The 24,195-nt window shown below is 46.7% G+C and overlaps 1 protein-coding gene across 5 annotated transcripts; it reads left to right on the forward strand.

The window, feature by feature from the left end:
* The first annotated feature begins 227 nt into the window (after positions 1–227).
* On the forward strand, positions 228–23,626 carry LRIF1 (ligand dependent nuclear receptor interacting factor 1). Of its 5 annotated transcripts, none has more exons than XM_054087377.1 (5): positions 228–364; positions 7,468–7,543; positions 9,775–11,278; positions 12,804–13,079; positions 18,165–23,626. In XM_054087377.1, the coding sequence occupies exons 3-5, from the start codon at positions 9,788–9,790 to the stop codon at positions 18,630–18,632; spliced, it is 2,235 nt and encodes a 744-aa protein (XP_053943352.1). In that variant the 5' UTR covers positions 228–364; positions 7,468–7,543; positions 9,775–9,787; the 3' UTR covers positions 18,633–23,626. The 5 variants fall into 5 exon arrangements, with proteins under 5 accessions (XP_053943352.1, XP_053943350.1, XP_053943354.1 ...); XM_054087376.1 differs by lacking the exon at positions 228–364 and adding an exon at positions 385–501; XM_054087375.1 differs by lacking the exon at positions 7,468–7,543 and having other exon boundaries at positions 238–364.
* The last annotated feature ends 569 nt before the right edge of the window (positions 23,627–24,195 follow it).

The raw sequence follows: 24,195 nt of genomic DNA on the forward strand, positions 1-24,195 counted from the left end.
ATATTATTCAAATAGCATAATTACACACTATACTTGTTACTATAATTATTAATAGTCTATAATTTATTATCGTAATTAATATAATTATTACTATACCATAACATTGAGGCCCGGGCCCTCACCTGCCCCGTCGCTGCGCTCGCACCGGAAGCGGCTCTGCCCCACCGCCCCTTCCGGCCCCGCCCCTCCCGGAGCACCTCCTTCCCCCGCCGGAAGTGCCCGGCCGGAAGCGGCCGCGGGGCGGATGCGAAGCAGTGGAGTGGTGCGCGGCGGCCGCCCCCGGGCACCTCGCGCGCCGCCGCCCCGCTATGTCCCGCCGCGCCCCGCGGAGCCGAGAGGAGCGGCCGCGCCGCGCCGCGCAGTTGTGAGTAGGGGCCGGGGCGGAGCGCGCCCCCTCCCGGCGGCGGGACCGGCCGGGGCTCGGGGCCGCCGCCCCGTGGCCGCCCCTCGCCCGGACGGCCCGGCGGCGCCCGGCGCGGCCGCGCAGGGACGGACCCGCAGGTACGGTCCCGCAGCGCCTCGGGCTCGGCGGGAGCGGCGCTGACTCGCCGTCAACCCCGTCCCCGCTGTCGCCATCCCCGTCCCCGCTGTCACCTCCGACCCCGCCGCCGCCTCCATCCTTAGCACCGCCGTTGCCTCCAGAACCACCATCACTCCTCTCCCCGGCGCCGCGGTCGCTCCGGGAACCACCGTCGTCCCCTTCTCCGTTACCACCGTCGCCTTCATCCCTGGTCCTGGCGTCAACCCCAGTCCCGCCGTTGTCGCGATCCCCGGTCCCACTGTCGCCCCAGTCCGTGGCCCCACTGCCCCCCCCCTCTCTGCGCCGCCATTACCCCCTTCCCACTGTCGCCCCCAGAACTGCCATCACCCCCATCTCTGGTCCTGCCCGTGCTCCTGGCCCCACCATCTTCCCTGCCTTTGCCCCGACGGCCACCGTCGTCCCTGGCCCGGCCGTTGTCCCCATCCCTGGCCGTGCCATCACCCCCCTCTCCCAGGGTGCGGTGCTCTGGACTGGGGAGGCATCGCCCTGAATTGCTGGGCCCTGAGAGCGGCGGGGAATGGAGTTCAATGCAGTTGGAGGCCGGGCACAAGCAGTGTCCCCAGGGTTCAGAGCTGGGGACAGTTTTGTTCAATATCTCTACGCGTGATCTGGATGAGGGGATCGAGTGTTCGCTCAGTCAGTTTGTGGGTGACACTAAGCTGGGCAGGAGTGTTGGTCTGCTGAAGGGTAGAGAGGCTCTACGAAAGGATCTGGATGGGCTGGATTGGTGGGCTGAGACCTAATGGGATGAGGTTCAACAAGGCCAAGTGCCGAGTCCTGCACTTGAGACACAACAACCCCATGCAGCTTCAGGTTTGGGTTCAGTTTTGGATCCTTCACTCCAAGAAGGACATTGAGGGGCTGCAGCACATCCGGAGAAGGGGAACAGAGCTGGTGAACACACCTTATGAGAGGCGGCTGAGGGACCTGTTTAGCCTGGAGAAAAGGAGGCTGAGGGGAGACCTCGTTGCTGTCTACATCTGCCAAAAAGGAGGTTGTGGAGAGGTGGGCATTGGTCTCTTCTCCCAAGTGACAGGCGACAGGAGAGAGGGAATGGCCTCAAGTTGTGCCGGGCAGGTTCAGATTGGAAATCAGGAAAAGTTTCTTCACTGAAATGGTTCTCAGGCACTGGCAGAGGCTGTCCAGGGAGGTGGTGGAGTCCCTATCCCTGGAGGGGTTTAAAAGACGTGTGCATGAGGTGCTCAGGGATCTGATTTAGTAGTGAACAGGTATGGATGGAATCGATGACCTCAAAGGTTTTTTTCAACCAAGTGATTCAATGATTCCCACCTGGAGTGGGACAGGAATGGGCAGGGAAGGGGCCAAACACGCAGCCCAGCTACTCCTCCCGCTATGCCCCTGCCCCTTAATGCCAACGTCTGGCCCGTGGTGTACGCTCCCTGCGTGGTGGTACCCACTCCTTTGCCATCAGGGGTTTGTGTTTGCTGGAGGTGAGAGAGGTCTCGGTGCTGTTAGAGCTGTGCTGGGGCTACCAGAAATCTGGGAAGAGGAAGAGGGATGTGAGATACAGGGATCTGACCTTTTACAGGAGTAGAACAGCTTTGTACCAGGCTGTAAATCAACTACAATGTGAACATGTAGCCATAGACCCAGTGTAAGCTGGAGGGTTGGAGCTGGATGATCTTTAAGATCCTTTCCAACATATTCCATGATTCTATGATTTTTTAGGCTGTCTAAGGCTCTGGTTTTACATTCTTGCTTCAAACTAGAAGGACCTTAGCGGTTGTATTTTGGCTCCTGCAGTGTTTTGGAATTCTTCGGTTGACGTTTCTGTTTGATGAGGGGTTTTGGGTGAGCTCATTCGAGCTACGGGGCTGTGGTGGCTGTAAGAGGCAGCTTTGACACTGCTGGTGTTCTCTGCGATTCTGCCAAAGGTTTTAGAGCTAAAGGAGATCCTGGCCATTGATCAGTAGAGCTGATAATGCACAGGGACTGTTTCCCAGGAAGTAGCACATCCTAGAACAATTATCTGAGTGTCAAGGAATATTCCCCAATGGGTGAAAGTGTTTCCATGCAAAATCAATGTCAAACAGAAAGTGTTTCTTCTGCTGTTGCTGAAAGCTCCTGGATTATGATAAACCCCAAGCCATTAGGCATTGGAACCTGAATTCCAGGCAGGATTCCCAGTTTTGTGTGCAAACTCAACATAGTTTTCCAGATTTCCTTCAGGTAACAATCATAGACTTGTAGAATAGTTTGGGTTGGAAGGGACCTTAAAGATCATCTAGTGCCAACCACCCTGCTGTGAGCAGGGACACCTCCCACTGGCTCAGGCTGCCCAAAGCCCATCCAACCTGGCCTTGAACACCTCCAGGGATGGGGCAGCCACAACTTCCCTGGGCAACCTGGGCCAGTGTCTCACCACTCTCAGAGTGAAGAAATTCCTCCTTATGTCTGGTCTAAATATGCCTCTCTCCGGTTTGTACCCGTTCCCCCTCATCCTGTCACCACAAGCCTTTGTGAACAGCCCCTCTCCAGCTTTCTTATAGCTCCTTTCAGGTACTGGAAGGTCACTATAAGGTCTCCTCAGAGCCGTCTCTTCTCCAGGCTGAACAAACCCAACTCTCCCAGCCTGTCCTCAGGAGAGGTGCTCCAGCCCTCCGATGATCTTTGTAGCCCTCCTCTCGACCCATTCCAACAGTTCTATCTCTTTCTTATGTTGAGGATTCCAGAACTGGATAGAAAACTCCAGATGAGGTCTCACAAGAGAGGGATAGAGGGGCAGAATCACTTCCCTCGACCTGCTGGCCACGCTGCTTTTGATGCAGCCCAGGACACGGTTGGTGTTCTGGGCTGCGAGCGCACATTGCCGGCTCACGTTGAGTTTCTCATCAACCAGCACCCCAGATCTCCACAATGCTGCTCTCAATCACATCATCCCCGTTCCTGTACTGAAAATGGGGATTGTCTTGACCCAGGTGTAGGACTTTGCACTTGGCCTTGTTGAACCTCATGAGGTTCTCACAGCCCCACTTCTCCAGCCTGTCTAGGTCCCTCTGGATGACATCCTGTCCTTACACTGTGGCAGGATGTAACACCACTCAGCTTGGTGTTATCTGCAAACTTGCTGAGAGTGTACTCAATCTCACTGTCAATATAATTGATGAAGATATTGAACAGCACTGATCCCAATACGGACCCTGAGGGACACCACCACTTGTCACACACCTCCATCTGGACTTTGAGCCATTGACCACTACGCTTTGAATACAACCATCCAACAGCTTCTTATCCACCATATCGTCCACCCATCAAATCTATATCTCTCCAAATTAGAGAGGAGGATGTTGTAGGGGACCATGTCAAAGGCTTTATAGAAGTCCAGATAGATCACATCCGCTGGTTTTCCCGTCCACTGCTGTTGTTACCCCATCATAGAAAGCCACCAAGTTGGTCATACAGGATTTGCCCCTGGTGAAGCCGTGCTGGCTGCCACTAATCACCTCCCTGTCCTCTGTGTGCTTTAGCATAGCTTCTAGGAGGATCTGCTCCGTGATCTTCCCAGGCACAGAGGTGAGGCTGACAGGTTGGTAGTTCCCAGGGTCGTCTTTTCTACCCTTTTTAAAAATGGGCACAATGTTCCCCTTCTTCCAGTCACCAGGGACTTCTCCTGACTGCCAGGACTTTTCAAATATCATGGAGAGCGGCTTGGCAACCACATCTGCCAATTGCCTCAGGACTCTGGGATGCATCTCATCAGGTCCCATAGACTTAGATATGTTCACGTTCCTCAGGTGGTCACAAACCTGATCCTCCTCTGCTGTGGGAGGAGGTTTACCCTGCTGGTCACCATCTTACTCTCCCATGACCAGGAGAGGTGAGGAGAGTGGTTATCAGTGAAGGCAAAAAAAGTTGTTAAGTACCTCAACCAAATAACAATGACAAAAAATGTTTTATTACACTATTCAGTGACTACACAGATGAGATGTGACTATGTAAAATAGACTACAATCAGCTAGTTTTGCTTTGTCCTTCGGTGTGTGCTTCCAAATTGTAATAAATGTTATTTGCCTCCTCCTGGATTCAAATTAACCCATTAAAATAGTGAAATTGGTTCTCTGGGGTTTGTAGTGTTGCGTAGTCCCAGGTTTTTGTGTTCGTATGCATGAAAGATGAAGGTTGTCTCTAAAGTGATAGCTGGGAGTAAGGGCTGACTAAAAAGCTGCTCGCTTCTACTTGAGAGGGAATGCTCTGGTGACGGCTTTGAGGTGTAGCTGATGTTTAAGAAAGTCTTTCCGGCTTTTGTGTCACTACTGATGCGTTTTTTTTGGATGGCATGACCATGATTTCTGTTGCAGTAGCGTGTTGGGTTGTACTGTATCTGGCAGATGGGTTTATTGATGGAAAATACTGTAAGTGTGATTGTGTTAATTCAAAAATTGCGGAGGGAAAGTAGGTTTTACAATATTTGGTATTTGATTATCTGAGCTTGGTGCTTCGTAAGAGTGGTAAACAACACGGGATGAGAATTTTTTACAATGAAATTGATGTAAGGAAAGAGAAGGGGAATTCTGTTTCAGCTGAGGGAAATGTAGGCGAATCTTTTAATTTTTCTAGCCTGATAGAAGTAATAATCAATAAGTCTTGCCGTTCCTTTCTGTTACCTGTGCTGCCACAACTTACTCAATACCATTCCCATTGTTTACTAGGAAGTTTTCAGTATTGCCCTGCAGACTGCTCACCTGAAGAAATAATGACCTTTTTTTGGTCAACAAAAATGTCCTCTGATTTGCGGTTCCCTCTGTGAATGCCACAGGTTTATTTGTTTATTTGGTTTAAAGAAAGCCAACTGCCTGAATGTGACAGTTTCTGTGGTGACATTAGATCAGGTTTCTACCACTCCGCTGCTTTTTTTTGTCTTCCATGAGCTTCCTGTCCTCAGATCCTGTGCAAGGATCTGTCTCGTGTTCAGATGCTAAAGGATCATAACAACAGGAGTATTTCTAAGTATTAATAATATAAAATTTTATAGTTGTGGGGTAGGGAAGTGAAGGAGGATGAAGACAAGAAAGAAAACTCTACTGCAGTAATTATAGGAAAAGCCCCAAGTACAGCTTGGCACAGGGCTGGAACTGGATGAGCTTTAAAGTCCCTTCCAACCCAAACCCTTCTATGATTCTATGATGTATAGAATTTTTGTTAGTAGTGTTAGGAAAAGAAATTGGCCTATTTCTTCAACTAAATTAATCTGATGGTCTTAAAGGGGGACACGGATGGAAAGATTTTTTTTTTCACTTTGCTTAAGGAGTTCTTAAAATATATTTTTCAAAGAAACAGTGACTGCAGGGTGAAGTCAAATGGCTTCCAGCTCTCCTCTTCAGCACCCCGTAATGTGTGAAAGCTGAAATGTTTCATTTATTTTGGTAAGGAGAAATGCCAGTGCTGGTTATTTCTTTGTGTCACTTGGAAAAGTCTTCAGAGATTTGAGATGGGTACTTGAAGTGTCAGGGCCTGATCAACTGGCCTAAAACAACATAGGTGACCTGTGGGTGATTCGTATTGCGTTGCTGTGTGCACTGTTTAACCTGTAACAACACATTGCTGTGTTCAGTAGAATCAGATTGTGCTGTTTTTAATACATAGAATGTGAGAAGATGCATCATAATTGCATTATCAGTAGTGTTGGGCTTTGCTACATTAATTATAGCTTCTCCAGTACAGGAGGTGAAAAAGAGCTACAATCCCTGGGCCATCAACACCCTGGCTGATCAATAAACGCGGTGTGAAAGGAGAAGAGCTGTGCAGGAATGTTGCACCTCAACAACCCCGTTAGTTCAAAGATAAGAGAGATCTGGCTGTCTCCTTATCTCCTTTCTTAAGCTTTGGCCAAAGCTCCAAGAATGGGGGCAGTGGGACTGCTGAGACCAGGGATTACACGTTTTTAGATTACACGTTTTTAAGTTGTTTATTTAACGATATAAAAGCTGGATGCTTTTGTAGCAACTTTGGAGACCTCACCTATGCACTGCATCCTCACAATTGTCCGGGAAGGCAAATCCTCGCTGCAGTAGGGGCTCCCCAGCAACTGTGGATCCGGATGATGATAACAGGGCCATTGGTGCTGGAACTTTCTTAATTTCTATACTTATTCTCCTGTAGTAATGATTAAACGCATTACCTTTGAAGGTTTTACTGTTAATTTGTTAATCACTACTAATCATTTGTTACTTTACTTGTTTTAATAAGTTAAGTAAAATTTGATCTCGTATCGTATTTGTGAGTTTGGGCTTTTTATGGTGATCACGCTCCGTGCTTTGCGCTCTGTGGTAAAACAACATGGCAAAGTGTTTTCAGCTTCTCTCTGAAATAGCAAATGTGTCTACAAGCTGTGACAGTGAAGTCTCCTTCCTCTTGCAGAGATATCTGAGTAAATCTGTCTGATTTACTCTTCTCAGTATCTCATTTCATTCCCTTTCTGTCTTTCTCACCTAACATTTTGCTTTTGGTGATTCTGCAATCCTCTAAACATCTGCTCTTTGTTTCAAGCAAGAGAAAGTAATTTTCTAGGAAATGGTAATTTTTTTGAATGGTAATTTTTTTAATGGTAACTTTGCTGCTCTTTGCATGGAGCATGGAGATAAAAAGCCGTCGATTGGGTGGTCATGAAAAAAGCAGAACGATCTGGAGTTGAGATTCACTGGGTTTTGTAGAGGAGGTTCCTTCCTCAGCTCACTTAACAGATCCCATCTGGTTCAAAACCTGCGTTGTAATCCCATGGAAAGGGCAGTGAACAGTGACCCCAGGCAGGAATGAGAGGAATGGTGGTAGCACGGAGAACTGGCATTGCTGCTGGAGAATATGTTCACGCAAATGCACCTTCTCTCTCTGTTTTGCTTGCTTCCTCCCTCTCAGATCCACTCCCTCTTCTCTTCCCCAGCAGTTAGAGGTGTCCCTTTGTTTGACAGGAAGAAGAGCATCCCTCTTCAGAGATCTTCTCTGCCCTCTGACGCCCGTTTGCAGAGCTGGTTAGTTGGAGTCCAGGTAACTGTCTGTTTGCTTTCTAAAAGCTGTTTGATGCAGCAGTTCCACTCTGTGGAACTTGCTGAAAATTCCCTTCTGAATTTGCCTTCAGAATGTTAATTTTTATAGATGGAAGAGAATTCAAGGCTGTAGATGATGCTATTATTGAAGAAGCGGTGAGAGATTTGAAGCGTACAACAGATAGAGATGCAAAAAGCTGTCTGGGAGCTTAGTGCTCACTGTCTTCGTTCTCCATTATCAGTAGTGCTGTGAAGTGACTCCAAAAATGAGTCTTTTCTGCTTTAATTAAGTTCAAACAAATATTTCTAGTCGCTCTTTGCTTAAGCAAAACTATTTCTGTAAGATCATTCCCCTTCAGTGCTAGTCCTTCTCAGCTGTCATTTCTGATTCCAAAACTTCCATCTCCTTTTACTACTCAGCACTTTGGTGGCGGCTTCTACCAGGAACCATGTGGATCATTGTCCATTTTTTTTTCATTTGCAGTTTGTTATTTTTAAAACAGAAGTATTGTGGAATTTTCTGCCCACTGTGCTGACGAATCACGTAAATGTCTGCTTTTCCACCCAGTATGCCTAAAAATGTGGCATTGCACCAAAACACTGGATGTAGGAGTTAATTCTAAGGTTACAGCGAGGGGAGATCTACATGTCTAAAGCCTTTATGGCTTAGACGAACAATAGTGTGGTTATTTATGTCGACCACGGAGGGGAACATCGCCCTCCTGCTGTATCACAAACTGTCCAGCTCTGGAAGTGAAGAGCATCTGTGTGACTTCTCACTGGATGGGAAAAGGCAATATCTTGACCGGCTTCTTGAGCAGATGCAACGGTGGGACACACGAATGGTATCTCCTGGTCACTCTGTTCCAGGCTGAGTTGGAAGCCCAAACTATAACGCTTCACTGCCAGAAAAAATGCTGGTGTTTCCAAACTACTTGAGAGCAAACAGAACACAATACTGCTGTCATCTGGACTGGGAATAATCTCACGTCCATGTTCCCAATGCATTATTGATGTAGAAAGTCAATGGGACAGAGCTGGAATAATCATGGAGTCTGAAAGTGGAGTTGGGGAGCTTTGCCTTGTGATCATTCTGGAGCTGACGTCAAGACCACGAAACCTACTTCTAATTCATTTGGTCTTCTCTGTACTGGTGAAGGAAACTCTGATTTGATCACGCATGTCTCAGCATGCCCTGCTGCTTCTGCAGTGCTTTGGGCATTAAATTGATCTTCTGAGAGTCCAAGAGTTCCTTGGGGAAGATGCCTGCATGCAGGCGAACTCAGTTGAAGTGGGAAAGATTCTCTGTCTTGCAGTGGACTGGAAAAGTCTTGATGTTTGAAGCAGTCACAGCTTCCTTCTGGTTTGATGAGGCTCTGTCTGTCTGCTGTTTGGAGTTCCTGTCTTCAAGGGCAAATCATCTGCATTTATTCTTCCGATTACACTGGTGCTGTTTTCATGTGCTCCTCCTCATTCTGAAACCAATCCTTCTTTGACTTAGATTTCTGTCCTCATTGATGTTTGTACCTTGAGAGCATTTGAGGGGTTTTTTCCATCTCTTTAAAGATGATCACCTTTGTAGTCTGTACCCACCTAGAGAATGAGCGGGCAGGAGAGATGTAGGACACGTGTTGGTCATCAAGATCCTGTTCCACAAAATAAATGTAATCTGCATCTTAATTCTTTTCGTGTATGTATCTGTCTGAAGAAATTCCCTCTTCCATCTTGCTGTGTGACTAATCTGCCTGTGTTTTCCTGAAACTTTCCTGAAATCCATACTTCATAGCATTGAGTAGGGATATTAATAGTAACAGGGAGATGGGAACGCGAAAAGTCTGGCTTCTCTGTGGAAATCTGGAGATAACATTTTTCTTTTTCAGAATGATGGGCCCTGTATATAGAGGAGGAGGATAATATAAGGTGTTTTTTAGGTCTTTTAACTTATTTTTTTGCTCAAAAAGGATGCCATATCTTGCTGTGGTGTAAAGGTTGGGCATTGTTTTCAGGCAGTTTGTGGTTTTCTGAAATGCTAAGAAAGTGGATCGGGATGATTTTTGCCACTGAGGTTCCTGAAGATGAGATCTGGCATTTTTCAGTTGTTAATCTGTTCCAAGATGTAGCAGCATTGGATATGCAGTTCAGCGATGCACATTATTTGAAATATCTGTGCCATTTTCACTTGTGCTCTCTTTCATTGTTCTTTTTCTTCTCTCTTTTCTTTGTTTTGTTAAGCATTGCAGGCTGTATGTACCGAGTAGTTCAGACGACGGGACCAGACGGAAAAAACCTTCTGAAATTAATTCCAATTTCTAAACCTACTGGAAGTTTTGTGCCAATAGTTCAGTCTTCAGCCACACCAAACAATTCTAAAGCGAATATTTCTAGTCCGGTCCATCTTACAGTTGAGACGCAGCTTGCCAATACTACTGCGCCTTCGTCTGTTAAGATACCCATTTTTCCATCTCCTAATTCTGGAAAGATCATTCTTACAAAGACATTAGACACACAGGAAAGTGTTAGGGCAGGTTCTGAAAAGGAAAGCTTGGTTCCAAAGTCAGCTGCTGACAGCCAGAGTAGCTGTGTGTCCATGGATAGACTGTCTGTGCAGAGCATGGCTGTAACAAGTTCCTCCGACCAGCATCGCACTGCGTACATGTTGGTGAACTCAAAAAGCCTTCCCATTCCTGCGAAGTCTCCGGTGCTGCCCTCTGGCCACCACCTCCAGATACCGGCTGAAGCAGAGGTAAAATCTGTCCCAGCTTCTTTGTTACCGCCTGCAATACAGCAAAAAATACTCTCAGCTCCTGCAACAGATGTGTCTGGAGAAGCTGACAGTACAAAACCACCAACTGTTATTTATGTGTCGCCAGTGAACACAGTGAAAACAGTGTTTCCCAAGCGTTTTAAAGCCATTCGCCCCAAACCTGCCACGGAAACTTCAAACCCAGTAATGACAGCTACGCAAAGGGGGAATGGTTCTCCTGAGGCAGCAACCTCTGATGGTCAGCAGTGCCCGCAAACTGCGATGACATGGGTTGTGCAAGAAAACACACAGCCATCAGCATCTTGCCTGATTCCTGTGAAGTCATCGAATAATATGGTTTCCAAGATCCTGAAAACACTGTCAGACACGAAGAATGTAGAAGTTAACTCGACAAATATTTTGCCGCTCAGTTCTAGTGGTTCTGGTGGAAGCCAAACAAAAATCACACCTATTAAAGACAACGCTCTCGTCATGTACAACGGGAAAGTCTATTTGCTGACCAAAAGAGGCTTGGATGTTCCAACAACCCAGGCTGACAAACAAGCACATTCCTTTTCTGATACTTCACTTAAGAAGGGGTCATCCAAGCTCATTGATTCTGCTGCAGTCAATAAAATAGCCAATAAAGTAGTGAATCTGGTACTGTCAAGAAACGAAGGAGCGATGGTGTCTCAGAAAGATCCAAACCCAGGTACAAACTCTAACAGTTCTTCCCAAGCTGGCTTAAGAAATGAATTAAAATCTGCACCTGCGACTCTGGTAACCCCAAGTGCTAATCAGCAGGATTCAGGTGTGAACCAGGAAAGGAGTTTGCCCTTCACCAAGAGCATTTCAAGTGGAGTGACCCATGCAGTAGGGACACAGGAAAACGGGTGCCAAAATGGCGAGGAAAAGATCCGTTCCCCCAGAGCAGCAAGGGCTCTTTTACCTCAGCTTGAGCAAGAGTGTGCTTCCAGTGAAGACAGGCAAAAGGTAACTGTCCAATAACCATGCCCATCACAGTCTCTGCTGAATCATTATAGGATCTTGGTTCTATTTGAGTGAAATGACTGCTGCTGAGCTCCTAGATTTTTGTAGTCGGGTATCCTGTCGCTGGAAATGGTGGTCTGAACTGGGATTCTGATCAGTCAATGATCTTTCTTTTTCAATGAAGTTGCACTGTGCAAGTGAGAAAATACAGAAAGAACAGAAAGGGGAAGGGAAAAGATGGCTTTTTATTTCCACAGATGGCTTTTTATTTCCATCATTAGTAACAACTGAAATTGTAGGAAAGTTGTTTGTTAACCTCTGAGAGTTCTTTACTTCCTTGTGTTGTTGATGCCACATTCTCAGAGCATGGCCATTGGCTGTGTTGTGGGTGGGACGTAAGGTAGAGAAGTTTGCAGCTACACAAGAGAAAAACAGGGTGGAAGAGCAGGGTTTGTTATCCAGAGAGAAACTGAGTCGCGCTATGTCGGCTCCAGCCTCTGCTAGCTCAGGCAGCCAAAGGCGCGAGCTGACATTCCTTCCTTTTGTGCTGTCATTGGGAGGGATCCACTTATGATTTCATGGCAGGCAGAAGAAACTGGAGATCTTTAACATCTTTCCCCCTTCAGCCTTGGCCTACCTATTCTTTTAAGATCTTAACGGCAAATTTGTAAAACGTCTATAGTCTCAAATCCCATGAGCTCTACCTGTGAGGGATTGTAGGTCAATATTTCAGTTGCTCAAGAGGGCAGAACAAATTTGCCTGCCATTAAACTGGTTTCAGACTGAATTTTTTATACTTCCTTGTGGTGACCAGACTGAAGAGAAATGTCAGCTAGGTGTATTTGTGCAAGTTTTAGACATTTAATAATTGCAGCAACTGTGGGGCCTAAGTTTTGATTGTTCCTCACCTGAAAAATGCTTAAAATAGCCTTTTTGTTGTTGTTGTTTCAGTGCTGTGTGATGCCAAGCATTAGCCTTCTTGTTTGCTTTAACCTCCGTTGGAGTAGCGTATTGAATGTTTGCTGCTTTTAGGCTGTGGGTTTGCAAGTCCACGGATTGCCAGACGTACTGATGTGAGATTGAACCTGGAGATCAGAAAGAGCTCAGGTTATGATGAGGCTGGATACAAGAGACGGCTGATGGCGCTTGGTTGTTGTCTGCAGCGCAAACGTGGAATGCATTCAGCAGTCTGGAAGTTGTGCTGCGAAGACACTGTTTCATCTTCCCCTGTTACTTTGAAGTGTTAGAACAGGCAATTCCCCTGTTGCTTTTTACTTCTGTGGTTTACGAGTTGGACTGTGCATTTTTGGGACGTTCCACAGTGTCTTTGGGGGTTTAGATAACTACAAGAGTGTCAGACCTGTGATAATATATCTATAATTGGTTTATGCATGTTAAATATATGTGAGAATGGCAGGCAACACAATCGTTTACCTGTCTTTCTGGAAAAGAGTTTTTAGTTTGTGTGTGTGGGGAGACAAAGAGAGAGAGACTGTGACTGATGGTGCTGTCACTCTCTGTATTTCAGATCCAATGTGACAAGATGGATTCACCAGTAAAGGTTATTCAAATTGAACACCAGGAGAAGCCGCATTGGAAACAATACTTGGAACTAAGGAAAAAATTTGGTCTCTCTAAGGAGGAGAGAGTGTACCTTAAGAGAATACCTTTGAGGACCTCCTGTAAGAAACCAGAAGAAAGGGTTGGTTCCAGTAACAGCTTGGAAAGGAGAAATGATTCTTGCAGTTCATCATTATTAGATGTGGAAATAAAACAGCATCGGGAATGTGTTAATGAGGAAAAGGTATCGTGACATTTTTCATTGCTAAAATGTGTACTGTAGAATGGAGTGTTAGGAATGGTTGGACTCGATGATCCAGTGGGTCCTTTCCAACCTGGTGATTCTATGATTCTATGTGCAGGAAGCAGCATGTGTAGTCAGTACAGAGCCACATGTTTGTTTGGATGCTCCCACCTCTGGGCTCATCAGGGCAAGTCAGGAATTGTTACGGTCTAGAACTTTCTAGAACTTCTTTGTGTACCACAACAGAGCCGAGTTAGTTCACTACAACTTGAGAACCATCTAAGAATTTTTATCCTCTTCTCTGGGTACCTCTAGAGGAAAATTGAAGAACAAATGCTTTGAGGAAGACTGGATGCTCTAGTGGTGGCAGAACAGTCAAAGGGAGAATCTTTATTGGAATAGAAACCATACCCCTGCTCTGGTGTATACTATAGGCCTCTCTCAAGGAGAGACAACCGATGAAGTCTTCTTCCTCCAGCTACAGAAGGCTTCGCACTCGCAAGCTCTTATCCTGCTTGGGGACTTCAACCACCCCGATGTATGCTGGAAAAGTAGCACTGCAGCTGTAGGCAATCCAGGAGACTCCTGGAGTGATTGGGGATAATTTCTTAGTCCAACTGATAGAGACCCCCACCCGAGGAGATGCAATACTGGACTTTATGGTCACCAATACAAGCGAACTCACTAATGACATTAGGATTGGAGGCAGCCTGGGCTGCAGTGATCATGCACTGGTGGAGTTCAAGGTCCAGAGGGATATGGGACAGGTGAGGACACTAGTAGTCAGGACACTGAATTTCAGGAAAGCAGACTTCCTGCTCTTCAAGGAATTACTCAGTAGGACCCCCTGGGACGTGGTTCTCTGAGACAGGGGAGCAGAACAGAGCTGGAAGGTGTTTAAGGAAGCTTTCCAGAGAGCGCAAGAGTGCAGTCCCCGTATGCAGAAAATCAGGCAGGAAAGGGAAGAGAGCAGCATTGCTGAGTCGAAACCTGCTGCTTAAACTGAAGAAGAAGGAACCGCACAGGCAGTGCAAGCAGAGACAGGGAACCTGGGACATGTATAGAGACGCTGCCCAGTTGTGCAGGGATGAGGTCAGGAAGGCCAAGGCACAGCTGGAGCTGAACTTGGCAAGGGGAGTAAAGACTAACAAGAAGGGCTTTTACAGGTGCGTCAGTCAAAAGATGAAGGTCAAAGAGAATATCCCCCCACTGATGGTTGGAAATGGGGATCATGTATCAACAGATGAGGAGAAGGCTGAGGTATTTAACTCTTTTGCCTCAGTCTTCACCAATAACCGCTCTCCTTGCCCCTCCTGGGACATGGGACAGCAAGATGGTGACCAGGGGAGTCGACCCCCTCCCTCTATAGAGGAGGATCAATTTGGTGACCACCTGAGGAACGTGAACATATCTAAGTCTATGGGACCTGATGAGATGCATCCCAGAGTCCTGAGGCAATTGGCAGATGTGGTTGCCAAGCCGCTCTCCATGATATTTGAAAATTCATGGCAATCAGGAGAAGTCCCTGGTGACTGGAAGAAGGCGAACATTGTGCCCATTTTTAAAAAGGGTAGAGACGACCTTGGGAGATACCGACCTGTCAGCCTCACCTCTGTGCCTGGGAAGATCATGGAACAGATCCTCCTAGAAGCTATGCTAAAGCACACAGAGGACAAGGGAGGTGATTAGTGGCAGCCAGCATCGCTTCACCAGGGGCAAATCCTGTATGACCAACTTAGTGGCTTTCTATGATGGGATGACAACAGCAGTGGACATGAGTAAACCTATGGATGTGATCTATCTGGACTTCTGTAAAGCCTTTGACATGGTCCCCTACAACATCCTCCTCTCTAAATTGGAGAGATATAGATTTGATGGGTGGACGATATGGTGGATAAGAAGCTGTTGGATGGTCGTATTCAAAGCGTAGTGGTCAATGGCTCAAAGTCCAGATGGAGGTATGTGACAAGTGGTGGTGTTTCTCAGGGTCCATGCTGGGACCAGTGCTGTTCAATATCTTTATCAGTGATATTGACATGAGATTGAGTGCACCCTCAGCGAGTTTGTGGATAACACCAAGCTGAGTGGTGTTACATCCTGCCACAGTGTAAGGACGGGATGTCATCCAGAGGGACCTGGACAGACTAGAGAAGTGAGGCTGTGAGAACGTCATGAGGTTCAACAAGGCCAAGTGCAAGGTCCTACACCTGGGTTGGGGCAATCCCTGATTTCAATACAGGATCGGGGATGATGTGATTGAGAGCAGCATTGTGGAGATCTGGAGTGCTGGTTGATGAGAAACTCAACGTGAGCTGGCAATGTGTGCTCACAGCCCAAAAGGCCGTGTCCTGGGCTGCATCAAAAGCAGCGTGGCCAGCAGGTCGAGGGAAGTGACTCTGCCGCTCTATCCCTCTCTTGTGAGACCTCATCTGGAGTATTGTATCCAGTTCTGGAATCCTCAACATAAGAAGGAGATAGAACTGTTGGAATGGGTTGAGAGGAGGGCAACAAAGATGATCAGAGGGCTGGAGCACCTCTCCTGAGGACAGGCTGAGAGAATTGGTTTTGTTCAGCCTGGAGAAGAGAAGGCTCCGAGGAGACCTTATAGTGACCTTCCAGTACCTGAAAGGAGCTATAAGAAAGCTGGAGAGGGGCTGTTCACAAAGGCTTGTGGTGATAGGACGAGGGGGAACGGGTGCAAACTGGAGAGGGGCAGATTTAGACTGAACATTAGGAAGAATTTCTTCACTGTGAGAGTGGTGAGGCCCTGGCCCAGGTTGCCCAGGGAAGTTGTGGCTGCCCCATGCTTGGGGGATGCCGCAAGGGTAGTTTAGATGGTTTAGGGAGTGTTAGGAATGGTTGGACTCGATGATCCAGTGGGTCCTTTCCAACCTGGTGATTCTGTGTGATTCTGTGATCTAATGGGACGTGTCTCTGCCCATCGCAGCAACGTTGGAACTACATGATCTTTAAGGTCCCTTCCAACCCAAACTATTCTATGATTCAATGATCCTGATACATAGTTAGAATCATAGAATCATGGAATAGTTTGAGTTGGAAGGGACCTTAAAGAGCATCTAATTCCAGCCCACCTATCATGGGCAGGGACGCTTCCCACTGGATCAGGTTGCTCCAAGCCCCATCTAACCTGACCCATCACTTCTAGGGATGGGGCATCCACAACTTCTTTGGGCAACCTGGGTCAGGGCCTCCCGACCCCCACTGTGAAGAATTTCTTCCTTATGTCTAGTCTAACTCTTCCCCTCTCCTATTTAAGGCCATTTTCCCATGTCCTATCACTACAAGCCTTTGTAAAACTTCCCTCCCCAGCTTTCCTGTAGGTCCCCTTCAGGCACCGGAAGGTCGCTCTAAGATCTCCTTGGAGCCTTCTCCAGGCTGAACAACCCCCACTCTCTCAGCCTGTCCTCGTATGGGAGGTGCTCCAGCCTTCCGTGAGCAATTGTGTTTATGTGGTAGTGCGATGGATAGAAGCAGAACAATAGAAGAATAGTTTCTTGTGATGCTTTGCCCTTGAGTTTGGAATCAGTCAAGTCCTGTCATTTCAAGGCACTTCAGTGGCTCAGATGAGTAGGTGTGGCTGGTTGCAGAGGAAGGCATCTACTTAGTAGTGTGGGGGTTTGTGGGAAGAAGTGTATCCATGTCTAATCTTTGGTGTTATTAGTTTCTTTATAAACTTAGTCCTTGTCATTGGCTAGGAACTCCCTTGGGTCCTTCTGGAAGAGTTCCCTTGGTGCAAGGACTCCCATCTGAATGTAACGGAATGATTTTATCCATCCAGAGTAGTTCTGTTCAGCCATAGGGCTTTGAATTTCCTTTTGTGTGATTCTATGCCACCCAGTCAAAAGCTTTCTCAGGTTTTAACAGTTCTGTGTTGAGAGCCCTGGTTTGAGCAGATCTGTGGGTGAAACACGTTAACATTTTAATACCAGACCAGCTGGCAGCAATGCAGTCTGATAATGGATGTTGCACTGGGTGCGCTTTTTGGAAACGTAGGCCTAGGAATTCTACATTTTGAATTTTCTCATCAAGTTAGATAGAAAGCTTTTGTCTTACGCTGAGGTTAAGGAATGCAAGGAGCCACAGGAGCTGGTAGGTGCACATAGGGAAGGCAGAAATGCACTGGGAATTGTTAACTGGGAATCTTTGCTAAAAAAAACTATTTGCATAGGTTTTAAAGAAGAAAACTGCCAAGTTTTGATTGCGTTTTGTTTCATGTAGTTTCACATCAAGTCTGCTTTATTATTACTTGGAGGCTGCAGGAATGTTCCCTGGCATATTACTTCCTATTGTAATTTAATTCTCATGGTGCTTAGAGCACTTTACACATTTATATGCAGCATATCATACATAATCATTAAAATTGCCTTTTATCTTTTATTAACATTTATATTTGCTACAAACACTGGAAAGTAACTAAAAAATGAAAAGTAACAAGTCTTTTAAAAGGCAGAGTTGTAGTTGACAGGTTAGACTTAAAATTGGCATTTTTAATGCAACTGTGTTCTGTTCCAGTACGATGACTACTTAGACTAACGCTGCAATCTTTATTTGTTTGGTCATTGAATTTTATTAGTGTACTCAGTAGTACTAAGATCTGAGCTAAACTGTTCTGTATTTATTACACCAACATGGTTTTGGAAATGTTTCTGATGTTTTTCTAGTGCTTTCACTGCACTGAAGTGTAGTGTATAAAAGCAATGAACAAGATACTCGCTGAAATAATTACAGGAGTCTCCAACAATGCTGTCAGAAAATCAAAGCAAGAGTCTTATTTGAGTTTGTGTCCCCCTTATTGGTAAATGGGCAAAGGGCAAAGCAAAAAAGCAGAGAGGCTGATTTAGACTAGACATAAGGAGGAATTTCTTCGCAGTGAGGGTGGGGAGGCGCTGGAAGGGATTGCCAAGGGAAATACAGAAGTATGTTTGCTGAAATTGTTGAAAGAGACGTCTCCCATGTAGTAATTCTGAGATGCTTCTAACTTGTAATGTGTGCTTAGGGAATTGTGATATTGCCACGGAGATGCTCAGTTCAATAGTACATTTTGTGTGTTCCTTGATTCTACAGATAATTGTGGATCTGGAAGACAATTTGACTAAGAAAAGAAAATTAAAATCCTCACCACTGTCAAACAGCGGAAAGAGAAGGAAAGCTTCTGTCACATCAACCACAAATCTGAATTCAGAAGGCACCAGCTCCGATTCTGTTGTAGTTACCAGCACTGCTTCATGTACCTCGGTCTCGTCACAGCAGGTTGTGCCCACAGACTTTGTGTTATCATCTCCAGGGAGTGACTCTGAGCAAAGCCCGTATGCTCAATACAGCGATGTTACAGACTCAAGTGTTCCAGTCATAGTGTCTTGTGAAGGTAGTACTTCGGTTCTGGAAGGTTCTTTCAGAGATGATGCTTTCCTTTTGACTCCCCCAGACCTGGATGAAACGATACGGGATGAAAGAATAAACCGGCTGAAACAGCTGTTAAAAGAAAGGGAAGCAGCGCTTGAGGAGATGCGTAGAAAAATGCAGCAAAGCTGAGATGCTGAAGCTGGTGATCTGGAACATGTTCGTCTTCATTTTTAGGACTTCAAGAAGAAATTCCATGTTTAAATTAACATGAATATTTCTCGTAGATGGAAGATCATAGTGAGATTTACAGTGTGTGTGTATTTAGAAAAGTATAGGTGTCTTGTTGAACACCAGAAAGAAAAGATTTGGACCGTCAAATTCTGCTTCTGAGACATTCTGTGTATCAAAGAATGCAGAAGACAGGCATTTTAATTAGTGTATTCTCTATATTTTGAATTGAGGAATTTCTGTATTAGTCTTAGCAAATGAATTTTCCCACTTAAGAATTCCATGGCCTCCCTTGGAAACGGAATGTAAATTGCAAACCCCACTTATGCAAAAGTTTTTGTTTTCCTACTGTTTTCTAGTGCATGACAACTTTTGTGAACTGTCAGTTGTCGTAAAAGGTCAATGGTCGGTGTTTAATAAGATCTATTTAAGTGATTTGGGAATTAGACTTTGGGTAGTGATGATGCAGATATTTATAGGAACCCTTATGGATGTGAATCCGAAGCAGTAGGAGCCCCAATGACAGTGACCTGGATCCTTGTAAGCCTTTGCGAGGCCTCTGCCAGCAGTGCTGTGTGGGAGCTGCTTTGTGGGTTAATTTTGGGGGAAAGAGTATTTTTTCTAAACGGAAATCTGTTGAAAAATAACTTATTGAAGCAAAAAAAAGGCATATTTCTATATCCGGGGGCGGCAGCTTTAGTAATTCTTGAGTATCTTTTCAATTGATTTGTTCAGTTGTTGTTTGAACGCGTCTCTTGTTGCCTTCACCTGGTGTTACTGTAGTTTTTCGTTGCAGGAGAGAACGTGCACTCAAACTGTCTCTGCTGTTGGTGTTTTCTAGATCTTGGTAGTGCATTCCCTTACCACATTCCGTCATGTCTTGTATGGACACCTTTAACTCCTCTCTGTTGTACATGTCATTGAATCTTAAACAGCCATAAAGAATTGTTTTGCCGACAGAATTCGCCGCTGGTTTTTTTTATGCCCATTTGTGGTTGGATGCGGCATCACTGATCCCTGCAGATTTCCATTGCTGATTTCTGTGCATGGGAGACTGTTGCTACTCTTCTTGTTTTCTGTATTTTAATCAAATTTTCATTCACAAGGTTTTTCTTGGTTATCATATGTGTATGCAGGGCTTAGGCAAAGGATGCTGCTTTGGAGATCTCTCTTTGGAGAACCTCATGGGCCGTATCAGTTCTGTGTTCCCCTAGTAGTAATACACACCTCGGCAGCGTGACAACCTCAAGTGGATTAGGGAGACACAACAGTCTTAACAAGGGAAGAAAAGATGGTCCGTGCTTTGAAGAGTTTGAGCTAGAGCCAGCGTAGGAGAAGATGATCTCCAAACGTACCGTGGTGGGTGAAGAAGGAAGGTATGGAATGGAACTGCACTCCAATGAGAGAGATTGCTGTATGAAGCAGCTGCCTGTGACGGAGCCAGCAGGGATGACATCCTCATGGGCGCCCGTGGGTTCACTCTGCGTGGGGTGAGTGCCTGGGGTAGAAGTCCCATCATTTAGCATAGTGAAGGAGAAGGCAATGAGGGACTGGTGCACAGCTGGGAGCGTGGGCAAGACAGCCGAGTGCCTGGTTAGAGCTGCGCCGTGCAGCCTGGCAGCGAGGCCGAGCCGCTTCTGGAGCGGCTGTGCATGGATGTTGTGTCCCCCTTATTGGTAAATGGGCAAAGGGCAAAGCAAAAAAGCAGAGAGGCTGATTTAGACTAGACATAAGGAGGAATTTCTTCACAATGAGGGTGAGGAGGCGCTGGAACGGATTGCCAAGGGAAGTTGTGACTGCCCCATCCCTGCAGGTGTTCAAGGCCAGGTTGGATGGGGCTTGGACAGCCTGATCTAATGGGAGGTATCCCTGCCCATCGGGGGGGGGTTGCAATTGGATGATCTTTAAGGCCCCTTCCACCTCAAACCATTCTGTGGTTCTGTGATAGGAGATGACTTTTTTGAGAAGCTGATGGTTCCGGCGAGAAGGGTGTCTGTGCAGTCTCATCTGTGCTTATTCCAGAAAGTGTGGAAGAAGCATAAGTTTGGACAAGCCTCCTTGTCAAATATAAGCAATGATGAGGAGGGAACGGTTTTGTGTGAGCAGCGGGAATACTCCCTGTGTGTACGTGAGTGTGATGAGCTGACCTTGGCCAACTGCTATGCACCCACCCAGTTGCTTGCTTGCTCCCCACTCCTGCAGAATGGGGACAAAATAGGAGGCAGACAAGCCCTGAGAACTGAGATGAAGACGATTTAACAGGTGAGTAAAAGCTGGATGCAGGCAAAGCAAAATAAAGAACTTAATTACCATGTTCTATCAGCAGGCAGAGGTTGAGTCATTTCCTGGGTCACGGCATGCATAATGCCTGCATGAAGACAAATCCTCTAACCACAAATGTCTCTGCATCCTCCTGTGATTAAGGTTTTGTTTGCAGAGTGTGACATCATAGAATCATAGAACCATAGAGTGGTTTGGGGTGAAAGGGACTTTAACGTGGTATGGAATATCCCTTTGATCAGTCTGGGGCAATAGTCCTGGCTGTGTCTGTTCCCATATTCTTGTCCACCCTCAGCTTACTTGCTGGAAGGGATGCAGAGTGAGAAAGGGAAAAGCCTTGATGTCATCAAGCGCTGTTTAGCAGTGGCCAAACTCCAAAGTGTTATCAACACCATCTCTCTCGCAAATCCAAACCACAGCAGTGGATGGGCTTCTATGAAGACAATGAACTCCATCCCATCCAGACCCAGTGTGATGGGACGGCAATCGTAATGGAGATAGAAGCATCTCCATGTCTCGTATCTGATGCTGCATAACCTGCTGCGGTGCTCATTAACAGACTTTGCTTACCCACCATAACTGTCTTCTCATAAAATTCTTTTCTCTGTTTTTCCAACCATCTCCAAAGAAATCGGTGAAGCTGGGTTCACTCTTTTCCTTGGGAAGATTACAGGTTTGACATTCCATGACATACCACCTTCTTTCTTCCAGAACCTCCTTACCCTGGCAAAGTGGTGCATTAGCCTCAGTTGTCTCTAGAGACAATGATAAGATATCGAAAGTCTGGCAAATAATACTCACTGCAAGGTTCTGAAGAACTGTGATCAGTAGGATTTGGTGGAAGAAAGTGATTAGGCCATTTCCTGGTGATCTGGTCATGGAAAACCCTTGGTGCAGGTCTGAAAGGCAAAGCCAAGCCATCTATGGAAGAGCTGGGCAGAAGTGTGGAGGGTAGAGAAGGCTCTAGAGCAGGATCTGGATGGGCTGGATCCATGGGCTGAGACCCGGTGGGATGAGGTTCAACAAGGCCGAGTGCCAAGTCCTGCACTTGGGACACAACAACCTCATGCAGCTCCAGGCTGAACATGAGCCAGCAGTGACTCATGTGGCCATGAAGGCCAGCATCATCCTGGCTTGGATCAACCATGGGGTGGCCAGCAGGAGCAGGGCAGGGAGCGTCCCCGTGGTCTTGGAATTGGTGAGGTTGCACCTCGAATCCTGGGTTCAGTTTTGGGTCCTTCGCTCCAAGAAGGACATTGAGGGGCTGGAGTGCGTCCAGAGGTGAACAACAGAGCTGACGAAGGAGCTGGAGGATAAGTGTTATGAGAACTGGCTGAGTTGCCAAAGTCAGAACAGTCCAGGAGATGTGAGGAGGATCTGGAAGCTGGTGTCATCCTCCATGTCACAGCAAGCAACACTGGATAAGCCACCTGGATAATAGGGTATCTTGGCACTGAGCTACTGGCCAGACCATGTAGACATCTACTTTGATACCTGCCCGTGATCCAGGGCTTGGGAGAGGGGTTGAATCTAAGTAAAATCACCTTCTCCAATAAGATCTCCCATTGACTGCATTGTTCTGCAATGTCAGTGTTCTACACAGTCTGGCATGGCTGTTCCAGTATTCTATCATAATTTCTACCTATTTTATTGGGATGGACAGGAAAGTGAGACTCTTATGGCTCCCCAGAGAGCTCTGGGAAGGCTTCAGAAAGCTGGGGTTGTGTTTGCCCCTCTCCTGCCCTCCAGCACCAAAGCAGTGTCTAATGAAAACTTGTTTCAGCTGTTTCATTCAGCTGGTTTTATCCTATAGGGTTCTTGTTTGAGCCTGAGGATTTAACCCTGATCATTTGTAAACTCACTGCTGTTCATTAGTTTGTTTGGAAACTTCTCACCCACAGCTCAGCCAGATCCATCAGTTCTCTGGGATGAAAGGATGGGAACATTTCTGGGCTCTTCTGTCGTGATTACGGATGCCAACGTCAAGAGTGTAGATGTAATTCATGCCAGAAAGCGCAGAGTAATGCCCGTTGGTGCACAACCTGCAAAATAGCGTTACAGAAGATAGGGAAAAAGGCCTGCTGGAATGATTTGGAGCCTGAGTAAGGGTCAGGACCTCCTAGGGAGGCATATACAATATGAACAATAGCAGGAGACTTTGCGGATTAACTTGATAACGACCTGAAAGACACTGTTGTGCAGGAAACTGAGCTCAAAATGCAGAAGTGATGATAAGGAAGAAGAAAAGGAAAGAAAATCGCCTTAAAAGGAGCTAACAAACCTGAAAACGGCTTAAACAGATGAGAACTGAGAAGGATTCAAGGCTCTGTGGTTGAACTGTGCAACTGTAAATGAGCAAGAAACCCAATGAGGGGTGCTGGGCAGGCGAGGAGCGGAAGGGTGGTTGTGAGGCTGAGGGGTTTAACTGGAAGCTTGGGAATGTGCTGTTTAAGGTAGAACTTGGAGTCTCCCCAGAGTTCAGGCTCCCGGTTGCTCGTGGTTGGTCTCTCTTGGCTGAGTTGTAGAGAGCTGCTGCGACAGAGCAATCCAGGGCTGTCTGGATCAGGAATTAGCACGGGACAGGCTGGCTATGCCTGGGCTCGGGATGAGCTCTCTGTGCCTGATGGGGATCTATGGGAGGGAGGTGAAGGGAAGGTGGTGCCAGGCACCCAGGGGAGGGAGAGGAGAGCCCTGTGAGGCAGCCGGGTCCTTCCTGAGAAGCTATGGGAGGGAGGGAGGGAATGACTGAGGGTTGTTTCTCTCCCTCCCTTATGGGGCAAAGGGCTCTCTTCCTCCTTCCCAGCAGGGATCCAGGCTCTGCGGACCCAAGGCAGTATCTCCTGGGTAAATAATTTTCCTTAAATGAGGCAATGATTTCTGCTGGCTGACAGCCCGTGTTTTTTTTGCATCGTAGCGGTTCACCAGGAACAGGGTTGACACTTTGCCCCTTCAGAAAGGGCGCAGCCAAGTGCACAACACTCCAGGAGGCTTTGACCCCCAGGGATTTGTCAGCAGCTAAAATGTAATCGCTGGGGAGAACTTCCCTGAGCTGCAGAGCCCTTGGGGTCTTTATGGCTCCACATTAATTAAATCCACTTCTTCTCCTCTGCTGGCTGCAGTAGTTTGGCAGAATTTTTGGCTCCAGGGTTTGTTTTCACCCCATGAACTGTCAGAGCTCTGGGCTGACCCAAGCTGCAAGAGCGAGTAAAGCCCAACCATGATGGAGAGATCCCAGTTTAATCTG

This window comes from Cuculus canorus, chromosome 24 (genome assembly GCF_017976375.1).
Source record: "Cuculus canorus isolate bCucCan1 chromosome 24, bCucCan1.pri, whole genome shotgun sequence".
Classification (NCBI taxonomy): domain Eukaryota; kingdom Metazoa; phylum Chordata; class Aves; order Cuculiformes; family Cuculidae; genus Cuculus; species Cuculus canorus.

Excerpts from the sequence above, each read along its gene's own strand:
- LRIF1 (XM_054087375.1), top strand. The coding sequence starts at position 309 with ATGTCCCGCCGCGCCCCGCGGAGCCGAGAGGAGCGGCCGCGCCGCGCC. Across the intron at positions 365-9,774 it reads CCGCGCCGCGCCGCGCAGTT|CATTGCAGGCTGTATGTACC; the intron begins GTGAGTAGGGGC and ends TGTTTTGTTAAG. Across the intron at positions 13,080-18,164 it reads AATGTGTTAATGAGGAAAAG|ATAATTGTGGATCTGGAAGA; the intron begins GTATCGTGACAT and ends TTGATTCTACAG.